Source organism: Scyliorhinus torazame, chromosome 10, assembly GCF_047496885.1.
Source record: "Scyliorhinus torazame isolate Kashiwa2021f chromosome 10, sScyTor2.1, whole genome shotgun sequence".
In the NCBI taxonomy this organism is placed as follows: domain Eukaryota; kingdom Metazoa; phylum Chordata; class Chondrichthyes; order Carcharhiniformes; family Scyliorhinidae; genus Scyliorhinus; species Scyliorhinus torazame.
In genome coordinates this window covers 66,509,991-66,522,411 of record NC_092716.1, presented here as the reverse complement: position 1 = coordinate 66,522,411, position 12,421 = coordinate 66,509,991, and the positions used below count along the sequence as shown (strand labels likewise).

The 12,421-nt window shown below is 54.2% G+C and overlaps 1 protein-coding gene across 2 annotated transcripts in view; it reads right to left on the bottom strand.

Annotated features, from left to right (window-relative positions):
• The window catches only part of heatr3 (HEAT repeat containing 3), a 104,866-nt gene extending 99,463 nt beyond the window's left edge, over nt 1-5,403 (bottom strand). The window contains exon 1 of one of the 2 annotated variants that reach the window (XM_072518224.1): nt 4,016-5,403. In XM_072518224.1, coding sequence (XP_072374325.1) covers nt 4,016-4,144 — 129 coding nt within the window. In that variant the 5' untranslated portion in view covers nt 4,145-5,403. The remainder of the gene's footprint in view (nt 1-4,015) is intronic. The other variant, XM_072518223.1, reaches the window with a different exon arrangement.
• Between the last annotated feature and the right edge of the window lie 7,018 nt (nt 5,404-12,421).

The window sequence follows — 12,421 nt, the reverse complement described above, 5'->3', positions numbered from 1 at the left end:
ATTGGTGCAGATCTTCTGCTCTCCAGATCATCAGACACCAGACGTATCTCCCAGAATGCGCTACTGACTCCATGTAAATTTCCTGGGAACTTTGAACTTGTGATGGGCAATTTTCCTGCTCCCCGAGACTCTCCGAAAATGTTTCCAGCTCTGAGCTGGAGTTGGAAGACTTCGAATGGTTCCAAATTACGTACCTGAATAGTTAACGAGGAAATGTTAGAAAAATCTCAGTCTAACTTCTGGGTAATTTACACCTGACTTTCCCAATACCCCCCTCAACTGCCTAACTAGCCCCAACCTGGCATTACTATCTCCCACCACCCGACTCCCCCGACACACACACCCAACCCCCAGTCCCCCGACTCCTCACCCTACCCGGCTGCCAGCCTACCCCCTTACCGTACCCACTTGACAACACTCCTTCACTAATACACTGAAGAGCTGTTTAAACATTCCAAAGCTTTCCAGTGTTTTAGTGAAGTTACAAAAACACCACAGCTCCTGCCATGTAATGGGGATGTGGCTTCTGCATGGATTTCCCTCACTGGTGTCTCAGAGGTTTCCTGTGCTGAGTTCTGCAGGATCCTCCATCGGAAGATTGGCCGGAAAAATCGGAGGAAGGTAAGTGGTACTTATTTGCCTGATCAGAGTTGGAAATAAGGGTCCTAACACTGATCGAAAGATTTGAGCCAATGCACCTTCTGCTCAATAGCCAAATTATCCCAGTACTCCAGGAATACCCTGAAATCCAAGGGTAACAGAAGTTTCCTGTTCCTGTCAGACACTAAAAAAAAAATTGCCTTCCCCATCTCCTTTCCTCTGCTAATACATATCTTAATTTCAATGGGAAGTATGAGAAATTCAAGGATGTTTATTCAGCTTGAAGTTTAAGGATATCCAGTTGGCTTCGCCTGTCCAAATACTCAGATTGCAATCCCATATCACCATAACTTCAGGTCTGTACACTCACCAGCCCTCTCTTCCCCACCCTTTACTCAACTCCATGTCACTGCACGAGTTTGGCTTCACTCTTAAATGTTAACAGTCAGTACATTTCTGGCAATGGTATCTCCTCCTGTCCCCACATAGTCAACATGGATGTGCTGCAATATTTCATTCACTTTTTCCACATCTAAGTGCTGCAAATCTGTCTTGGTTGTTCATGAAATCATCTACAGGCAGGTGTGAGCATCACTATGAATGCCATCCAGTTCTATCACTCCACTCTAGCCCTGGATTCTTGCTATACCAATTGCTTGTTCAGCATCAAGTTGCAGAAAAGGAAGAGTTCTCTCCATTTAGCATTGTAACACAAAAGTCATATTCCGCTTAATGTCCCAAATAAAAGGTCACACTGGTCATGAATCCATGACCAGTGTGACCTTTTATTTGGGACATTGAACAAAGAACATTGTGGCACAGGAACAGGCCCTTCGCCCACCAAACCTGCGTTGATCCAGATTCCTTATTTAAACCTACTACTTATTGCCCAAATGATCTGTATCCCTCCATTCCCCGCCCGTTCGTGTGTCTATCAAGATACATCTTTAACGTTGCTATCGGGTCTGCCTTCACCACCTCCACTGGCAACACGTTCCAGGCATCCACCACATTGCATGAAAACCTTTCCCCTTCTCATTTTGAACCTGTGCCCCCTTGTAATTGGGTCTTCCACCCTGGGAAAAAGCTTCTGACTGTTCACCCGGTCTATACCTCTCGTAATTTTGTAGACCTCAATCAGGTCTCCCCTCAGCCTCTGTCTTTCCAACGAAAACAATCTAAGTTTATTCAACCTCTCCTCACAGCTAACACCCTCCAGACGAGGCAACATCCTGGTAAACCTTCTTTGCACTCTCTCAAAAACGTCCACGTCCATCTGGTAGTGTGGCAACCAGAACTGCACGCAATATTCCAAATGTGGCCTAACTAACGTTTTATACAGCTGTAACATGACCTGCCAACTTTTGTACTCAATGTCCCGGCCAATGAGGGCAGGCATGTCGTTGCCTTTTTGACCACCTTATCCACCTCCATTGCCATTTTCTTGGAACGATGGACCTGAACGCCCAGATCCCTCTGTATGTTAATGCTCCCAAGGGTTCTGCCATTTACTGTATAATTCACACGGGAATTTGATCTTCCAAAATGCATCATCTCGCATTTTGCTGTAATGAACTCCATCTGCCATTTCTCTGCCCAACTCTCCAATCGATCTATATTCTGCTGTATTCTCTGACAGTTCCCTTCACTATCTGCAACTATCTTAGTGTCATCTGCAAACTTGCTAATCAGACTGTCTACATTTTCTTCCAGATCATTTGTATATATTACAAACAACAGTGGTCCCAATACTGACCCCTGTGGAACACCACTAGTTACAGATTTCCATTCTGAAAAACTCCCTTCCACTGTTACACTGTCTCCTGTTGCCACGCCAGTTCTTTATCCACCTAGCTAGCACACCCCGAATCCCATGCGACTTTAACTTTTGTACCAATCTGCCATGAGGGACCTTGTCAAACGCCTCACTAAAGTCGATGTAGATGACATCCACAGCCTTTCCCTCATTAATTAATTTTGTCACCGCCACAAAAAACTCAATCAAGGTGCTAAGACATGACCTTCCCCGCACAAAACCATGTTGTCTATCACTAACAAGTCCATTCACTTCCAAATATGAATAAATCCTGTTGCCCAGTATCTTCTCTAACAGCTTCCCCACCACTGACATCAGGCTCACTGGGATAATTATCTGGATTATCCTTGCTTCCCTTCTTAAACAAAGGGACAACATTGGCTATTCTCCACTCCTCTGGAATCTCACCTGTGGTCAAAGATGATGCAAAGATATCTGTTAAGGCCCCAGCTATTTCCTCCCTTGCCTTCCACAGTAACCTGGGATATAACCCATCCGGCCCAGCGGACTTGTCTATCTTAATGCATTTTAAGATATCCAACACTTTCTCCTTCATTATGCTGGCATGTCCTGGAGTATTCACACACCCATCCCTAACCTCAATATCCATCATTGCCCTCTCCTTGGTGAATACGGATGCAAAGTACTCATTAAGGCCCTCGCCCACTTCCTCTGACTTCACGCATAACTTCCCTCCTTTGTCCTTGAGTGGGCCTACTCTTTCCCTAGCTATCCTCTTGCTCATTATAGATGTATAAAAGGCCTTTGGATTTTCCTTGACCCTGCTTGCCAATCACATTTCATGGCCTCTTTTAGCCTCAAGGCCCGCCTTCCCGACTGTCTGCCTCACCTGAGGTATGGTAACCATCAGGTTAAATTACCACCAGTCCTGCACCGGGGGGTACCTTAAATGTGGCATGGCCCAGGATCGGTGCCCACCGATCGTCGGGCCGTCCTCTCCTGAGGACCTCCTTCCTTCCGTGGCCCCGCAAGATCCGTCCGCTATCTTCTTGCGGGGCGGATGTAGAGAGGACGGCAACCACGCATGCGCGGATGACGCCAGTTATGCGGCGCCGCCCGCGTCATCTATGCGGCGCCGCCTTTACGCGGGCGACAAGGCCTGGCGCGTGTAGATGACGCGGCCCCGATCCTAGCCCATTGTCAGGGCCTGAATCGGTCGGGATCGGGGCCGTTTCGCGCCGTCGTGAACCTCGACGGCGTTCACGACGGCGCGGCCACTTCGGCGCGGGAGTGGAGAATCCCGCCCATGCTGTCTAGCTCTCTGAATGCTTGGGCTGTATCCCACTACCCCTCCACAAAACTCACATTTTTGATTATGCCTTCAGAGGTCTACTTCGGTATAACACTTCCACCTATACTGGGTGCCTCATTTATTCCTCTGAAACTATAAGAAAGTTATTTTTTTTAAAGTACTTCATAACTGGTGATGCCTGCTTCCCTCGGAGAGCGCGAGGGAGACAGAATTGAATACACTGAGCTTTAAAAAAAGAAATAGATCCAACAGGCGCCGGGAGTCCCACAGGGGAGCAGTTGGAGAGAACAGTACAGACCAAAAGAGAAAACAGTTACTAAATTTACTTTCTCAAGTAAATCCCGGGCCGGCGAGCAAACTTCTCCAGCTTCCTCCTCCTCTTCTTTGATGTTATTCGGTGGCCCGATTGGGGAAAACTGTGGCCGTGCGAATTTGTTGGTTTTCTTCTTGCCCATAGTGTGGCGAAGCAGGCACTGGGGAGAGAGCTGGAGCGGGCACTGGGGGAGAGAGCTGGAGCGGGCACTGGGGGAGCGCTGTAGTGGGCACTGGGGGAGATCTGGAGCGGGCACTGGGGGAGCGCTGTAGTGGGCACTGGGGGAGATCTGGAGCGGGCACTGGGGAGCGCTGGAGCAGGCACCGGGGAGAGAGCTGGAGCGGGCACTGGGGGAGCGCTGTAGTGGGCACAGGCGAAGCGCTGGAGCGGGCACTGGGGAGCACTGGAGCGGGCACTGGGGGAGATCTGGAGCGGGCACTGGGGGAGAGCTGGAGCAGGCACTGGGGGAGAGCTGGAGCAGGCACTGGGGGAGAGCTGGAGCGGGCACTGGGGGAGATCTGGAGCAGGCACTGGGGGAGATCTGGAGCGGGCACTGGGGGAGATCTGGAGCGGGCACTGGGGGAGATCTGGAGCGGGCACTGGGGGAGATCTGGAGCGGGCACTGGGGGAGATCTGGAGCAGGCACTGGGGGAGATCTGGAGCAGGCACTGGGGGAGATCTGGAGCAGGCACTGGGGGAGATCTGGAGCGGGCACTGGGGGAGATCTGGAGCGGGCACTGGGAGAGAGGTGGAGCAGGCACTGGGGGAGAGCTGGAGCGGGCACTGGGGGAGCACTGGAGCGGGCACTGGGGGAGCGCTGGAGCAAGCACTGGGGGAGATCTGGAGCAGGCACTGGGGGAGATCTGGAGCGGGCACTGGGGGAGCGCTGGAGCGGGCACTGGGGGAGCGCTGGAGCGGGCACTGGGGGAGCGCTGGAGCAGGCACTGGGGGAGATCTGGAGCGGGCACTGGGGGAGATCTGGAGCGGGCACTGGGGGAGAGCTGGAGCGGGCACTGGGGGAGCGCTGGAGCGGGCACTGGGGAGATCTGGAGCGGGCACTGGGGGAGAGCTGGAGCGGGCACTGGGGGAGCGCTGGAGCGGGCACTGGGGGAGCGCTGGAGCGGGCACTGGGGGAGCGCTGGAGCGGGCACTGGGGGAGAGCTGGAGCGGGCACGGGGAGGGAGGGGGTTGAGCCGAGCCGCTACACCATGTGGGCACCTCAGTCCGTGTCTGTGCCGGCAGCTCCGGGAAACACAGGGACGTCACGACCGGGGAGGAGACAAGAGCTTTGAGTGACTGAGTCAGAAAGAAGCTGATGCCGGGTTACTGTCCCCACCCTACCCTCGCAATGCTGGACGCGAGGCTAATATTCATCCTCATCCGAGCGCAAAATACCACCAGTAAAGTAACTTCACCGGGGGAGCTGGCGGCTCGGCGCTCTTCCCATTAGTGGGAAGGAGAGTTACGGACTGCCATTGGTTCTGGTGAACACGGTCCGGATGTGAGGACATTGCTATCCGCTCCCGCCCAACACTGAGCCGCGCTGGTCCTGCACCGTGTCAGATCACACACTCTGCCACATTGCACACCATCACATTCGGCCCGTCGTCTGTGCTGCCTCCCTGAACTCACCCAGTGCCACCCTTCTCTCGATAGCCCTGCACATTTTTCGTACGACCTCTGAATTATTGTTTCCCTGGCTAAAGAGTGATGTTCAAAGAATAAGTTTGTTTCTATGTCACTAGCTTTCGGAGCGCTGCGCCTTGCTCAGGTGAAGCAGCGCTCCGAAAGCTCGTGACATCGAAACAAACCTGTTGGACTTTAACCTGATGTTGTAAGACTTCTTACTGTGCTCACCCCAGTCCAACACCGGCATCTCCACTTCAAAGAATAAAGCAGCCACGTTTTTTTTCCAAATTCAAATCCAAGAAACAAAAACAGAAAATGCTGGACAATCTCAGCAGGTCTGACAGCATCTGTGGATAGAGAAGGGAGCTAATGTTCCGTGTCTAGACGACTCTTTGTCAAAGCTAGCCAAGAAAAACTGATTGATTGATTCACTCTCAAAATCTTCCAAAATGGTCTGGATTTATATTACCACCAAGACACCAATCACATATGAAATAAATAGAAATATCATCCTGGATGATTTCAACCTCCATCATAATTCATCATGCTCTCTTTTCACTAGCTACCCTCCTATCTTGTCTTAATATCTCCCTAAACTACCCAACCCATATCCACAGCTACACTCTTGCCATCACACGTGGCCTTGATACTCCAGTTGTATCAATCACAGACAGGCCTATTAGTGATCACCAACTTTGTATCAGGCTTGGCCCACATTCGCCTTTCAGCCCCCCCCCACCCCCCCCAATCCCCCAACCCTGATTCATTCTGTGTATGCCCCTGAGAAATGAACTCTTTCTCAATTCATTTACGACTGCCCTTTCAAAACCCCAAATGCCTAACCTTTTGCTCTCCATTTGCCACAGGATTTCTGCAGCTACCAATCCAGAGAGGCCAGATGTCCAGTTTTGTAATGGACAGTTTGAATTTCAATACATTTGGCCCTGTTCCAATCCCAGACACCTTGGGCGGGATTCTCCACTCCCAGGCCGAAGTGCCCACGCTGTCGTGAACGCCGTCGAGGTTCACGACGGCGCGAAACGGCCCCGATCCCGACCGATTCAGGCCCCAACAATGGGCTAGGATCGGGGCCGCGTCATCTACACGCGCCAGGCCTTGTCGCCGCGTAAAGGCGGCGGCGCATAAATGACGCGGCCAGCGCCGCATAACTGGCGTCACCCGCGCATGCGTGGTTGCCGTCCTCTCTGAGTCCGCCCCGCAAGAAGATGGCGGACGGATCTTGCGGGGCCGCAGAAGGAAGGAGGTCCTCCTTCAGAGAGGACGGCCCGACGATCGGTGGGCACCGATCACGGGCCATGCCACATTTGAGTTACCCCCGGTGCAGGATCCCCCCTTCCCCCCCCCCCCCCCCCCCGCAGGCCGCCCCCCCCCCCGCCCCCCCAGCGTTCCCGCGGTGTTCCCGACGGCAGCAACCAGATGTGGACGGCGCCGGGGGGAACCCGCCATTCTGGCCTGGCCGCTCGGCCCATCCGGGCCGGAGAATAGCGGGGGTGCCGGAGAATCGCCATTTTGGGTGTCTCCGGCGATTCTCCGGCCTGCGGCCCGCTGAACTCGACGGGGCCATTCCTGCCACTTGGGAGAAGGTGACTGACATCTCTGCCCTCACCTGAGGAAGGAGAAGTGCTCCGAAAGCTAGTGTTTGAAACAAACCTGTTGGACTTTAACCTGGTGTTGTAAGACTTCTTACCAGACTATCACACAGAGACCATGGTTATAGTTGGCTTTTAATCCATTTTCTTAAGCGCTATGTGGAGGAGCTTAAAAAGGAGGTGCTGGCGCCAGTGCTGTTGGCGATCGAGGGGCTGAAGGAGACCCAGAAGGCCCAGGCGGTGGAGCTTCGTGAGGTGAGGGATAAAACAAATGAGAACGAGGACGAGATCCTGGGCCTGGCGGTAAAAATGGAGGCGCACGAGGCGGTGCACGGGAGGTGGGCCGAGAGACTCGAGGTCCTGGAGAACAGGTCGAGGAGGAAGAATCTCCGGATTCTGGGTCTCCCCGAAGGAGTGGAGGGAGCTGATGCCGGGGCGTATGTGAGTACGATGCTCCATTCGCTGATGGTTGCGGAGGCCTCTCCGAGCCCCTTGGAGCTGGAAGGGGCTCACCGGGTCCTGGCGAGGAGACCCAAGGCTGATGAGCTTCCAAGGACGATAGTGGCAAGGTTCCATCGCTTCGCGGACAAAGAAAGTGTTCTGAGATGGGCCAAGAAGGTGCGGAGCAGTAGATGGGAGAATGCGGTGATCCGAGTCTACCAGGATTGGAGCGCGGAGGTGGCAAGGAGGAGAGCTGGCTTCAACCAGGCCAAGGCAGTGCTGCACAAAAAAAGAGTCAGGTTCGGCATGCTGCAGCCTGCGCGACTATGGGTCACTTATCAGGACCGACACCATTATTTTGAAACGGCAGAAGAGGCTTGGACTTTTATCCAAACGGAAGAATTGGACTCGAACTGAGGGGCTGTGGTTGTGGGGGGGATGTTGGTTGTATACGGGGTTGTAAATATGAGTAAAGAATATTTCATGGGTGGGATGATGGATGGGGATGTGGGTAGAGTTCTGGTTAAAATTCTTTTTTTTTTTCTGTAGACGAGATGGTGGGGAATGTGGGCGTCGGTGCTGGAGGAAGGTGAGACTCGGGGATGGGGGAACTGGGACAATGGCCGCAACAGGAGCTGCGCCACAGGGGGCGGGGCTGGCTCAGGAAAGCGCGGGCTTTTTCCCGCGCTAGGGGGGGGAGATGGAGGAAGGTAAGGAGGAAGAGAGACTCCCACACGGGGAGATTAACGGGAAGGCGGGGGAAGCCGGGGTCAGCAGAAGTCTGCTGACTCACGGAAATAATATGGGGGGAGCAAAAGTGCTACATGCGGATCTAGCGGGGAGGGGGGAGGGAATGGGGGAGAGGGGGGGACATTAGGGTTGCTGCTGCACTGTCCGAGGGGGAACTGAACATGGAAGAGATGGTCGGGGCGAGGGTTTCCCGTCTGGGGGACTGGAGGGTGCGGGAGGCGCGGGCACGGGACTGGCCTAAGATAGGAGATGGCTACTCGGCGGGGGGGGGGGGGGGGGGGGGGGGGTAGCCCCCAATCCGGCTGATCACGTGGAATGTGAGAGACCTAAATGGGCCGGAAAAGAGGGCCTGAGTGATCGCACACCTAAAGGGACTGAAGGCAGAAGTGGCCATGCTTCAGAGACACATCTGAAGGTGGCAGATCAGGTCAGGTTAAGGAAGGGATGGGTAGGACAGGTGTTCCATTCGGGGCTGGATGCGAAGAATAGAGGGGTGGCAATATTGGTGGGGAAGCGGGTGTCGTTTGAGGCCAAGAACATAGTAGCGGACAATGGAGGCCGATACGTGATGGTGAGCGGTAGGTTGCAGGGGACGGAGGTGGTACTGGTGAATGTATATGCCCCGAACTGGGACAATGCTGGATTCATGAAACGGATGTTGGGGCGTATTCCAGACTTGGAGATAGGGAGCTTGATAATGGGTGGGGATTTTAACACAGTGCTGGACCCAGCATTAGATCGTTCCAGATCTAGGACGGGGAAGAGTCCGGCTGCGGCCAAGGTGCTTAGGGGGTTTATGGATCAGATGGGGGGAGTAGATCCGTGGAGATTTGCCAGGCTGAGAAAACCAGAGAATTTTCTTTTTTCTCCCACGTACATAAAGCCTACTCCCGGATAGATTTTTTTGTTCTGGGCAGGACATTGATCCCGAAAGTGGAGCGAACGGAGTATTCGGCCATAGCCATTTCAGACCATGCCCCGCATTGGGTGGAGCTAGAGCTGGGGGAGGAGAGGGACCAACGCCCGTTGTGGTGGTTGGATGTGGGACTGCTGGCAGACGAGGAAGTGTGTGGGAGGGTGCGGGGGTGCATCGAAAGGTATCTGGAGGCCAACGACAACGGGGAGGTGCAGGTGGGAGTAGTATGGGAGGCGCTGAAGGCGGTGATCAGGGGAGAGTTAATCTCCATCAGGGCTCATAGGGTGAAGAGAGAGGGCAGGGAAAGGGAGAGGTTAGTGGGGGAGATTTTAAGGATGGACAGGAGTTATGCAGAGGCTCCTGATGAGGGACTACTCAGGGAGAGACAAAGTCTCCAGACGGAGTTGGACCTGTTGACCACAGGGAAGGCAGAGGCACAGTGGAGGAAGGCACAGGGGGCGATATATGAATATGGGGAGAAGGCGAGTCGGATGCTGGCACATCAGCTCCGTAAGAGGATGGCAGCGAGGGAAATAGGTGGAATCAAGGATGGCAGGGGAACTACGGTGCGGAGTGCAGTGAAAGTGAATGAGGCATTCAAGGCCTTTTACGAGGAGCTGTATAGGTCCCAGCCCCCAGGGGGAAAAGAGGTGATGCGACGATTCTTGGACCAACTGAGGTTCCTGAAGGTGGAGGAGCAGGAGGTGGCTGGTTTGGGGGCGCCAATTGGTGTGGAGGAGCTGGTTAAAGGACTGGGGAGCATGCAGGCAAGGAAGGCCCTGGGGCCGGATGGGTTCCCGGTGGAATTTTATAGGAAGTATGTAGACTTGTTCGCCCTGTTGCTGGTAAGGACCTTCAGTGAAGCAAGGGAGGGGGGCAGGCCCCCGACAATGTCGGAGGCGACGATCTCTTTGATCTTGAAGCGGGATAAGGACCCCCTGCAATGTGGGTCGTATAGACCGATCTCGCTCCTCAACGTAGATGCTAAGTTGCTGGCAAAAATGTTGGCTACGAGGATTGAGGACTGTGTCCCGGGGAGTGATTCACGAGGACCAGACGGGATTCGTAAAGGGTAGGCAGTTAAATACTAATGTGCGAAGGCTCCTAAATGTGATAATGATGCCATCGGTGGAGGGAGAAGCGGAGATAGTGACAGCCATGGACGCGGAGAAGGCCTTTGACCGAGTAGAGTGGGAGTATCTCTGGGAAGTGTTGAGGAGGTTTGGGTTTGGGGGAGGGTTTATTAGTTGGGTCAAGCTCCTGTATAGAGCCCCGGTGGCGAGTGTGGTCACAAATCGGCGGAGGTCGGAGTATTTCCGGCTGTATCGAGGGACGAGGCAGGGGTGCCCCCTGTCCCCTCTGCTGTTTGCATTAGCAAGTGAACCTTTGGCCATGGCGTTAAGGGAGTCGGGGAAATGGAAGGGGGTGGTCCGAGGGGGAGAGGAACATTGAGTGTCGCTGTACACAGACGACCTGTTGCTGTATGTGGCGGATCCAGTGGAGGGGATGGTTGAGGTCATGCAGATCCTAAGGGAGTTTGGAGACTTTTCGGGCTGTAAGCTCAACGTAGGAAAGAGTGAGCTCTTTGTGGTGCATCCGGGGGATCAGGGAGGAGGGATAGACGACCTACTGTTGAGGAGGGCGGAAAGGAGCTTTCGATACTTGGGGATTCAGGTAGCTAGGAGCTGGGGGGCACTGCACAAACCTAATTTGACACGGCTGGTGGAACAGATGGAGGAGGATTTTAAAAGGTGGGACATGTTGCCACTCTCGCTGGCGGGCAGGGTACAGTCGATTAAAATGGTGGTCCTCCCAAGGTTTCTTTTTGTGTTCCAGTGCCTTCCAATCGTGATCACCAAGGCCTTTTTTAAGAGGGTAGGCAGGAGCATTATGGGTTTTGTGTGGGCGAGCAAGACCCCGAGGGTAAGGAGGGGGTTCCTGGAGCGTAGCAGAGATAGAGGAGGGTTGGCGTTGCCAAATTTGGGTGGCTACTACTGGGCAGCCAATGTGGTGATGATCCGTAAGTGGGTGATGGAGGGAGAGGGGGCGGCGTGGAAGAGGTTGGAGATGGCGTCCTGCAAAGGAACGAGCCTGGGGGTGCTGGTGACGGCACCGCTGCTGCTCTCGCCGACAAGGTACACCACGAGCCCGGTGGTGGCGGCACGCAAAAGATCTGGGGGCAGTGGAGAAGACACAGGGGAGCATTGGTAGCCTCGGTGTGGTCCCCGATTAGGGATAACCATCGGTTTGTCCCAGGAAGGATGGACGGGGGGTTTCAGAGCTGGCATCGGGCAGGGATTAGAAGAATGGGGGACCTGTTCATCGATGGGACGTTTGCGAGCTTAGGGGCGCTGGAGGAGAGGTTTGGACTACCCCCGGGGAACGCTTTCAGGTACATGCAAGTGAGGGCGTTTGTGAGGTGGCAGCTGAGGGAATTCCCACTGCTCCCGGCACAGGGGATTCAAGACAGGGTGATTCCGGGCGTATGGGTCGGAGAGGGCAAGGTGTCAGCGATACACCAGGAGATGAAAGAGGGGGAGGCTTTGGTAGAGGAGCTGAAGGGTAAATGGGAAGAGGAGCTGGGGGAGGAGATTGAGGAGGGTCTGTGGGCTGATGTCCTAAGTAGGGTTAATTCCTCTTCCTCGTGTGCCAGGCTTAGCCTGATACAATTTAAGGTTGTTCACAGAGCGCATATGACTGGGGCGAGGCTGAGTAGGTTCTTTGGGGTGAGGGCAGATGTGAAAGGTGCTCAGGAAGCCCGGCTAACCATGCCCATATGTTTTGGTCGTGCCCGGCACTGGATGGGTTCTGGAGGGGAGTTGCGAGAACTATATCTAAGGTGGTGAAAGTCCGGGTCAAGCCAAGCTGGGGGCTAACACTATTTGGAGCAGTGGATGAGCCGTGAGTGCAGGAGGCGAAAGAGGCCGGCAATTTGGCCTTTGCGTCCCTAGTAGCCCGGCGAAGGATCTTGTTAATGTGGAAAAAGGCGAAGCCCCCCAGCGTGGAGGCCTGGATAAATGATATGGCAGGGTTTATCAAGTTGGAGAGGATAAAGTTTGCCTCGAGAGGGTCT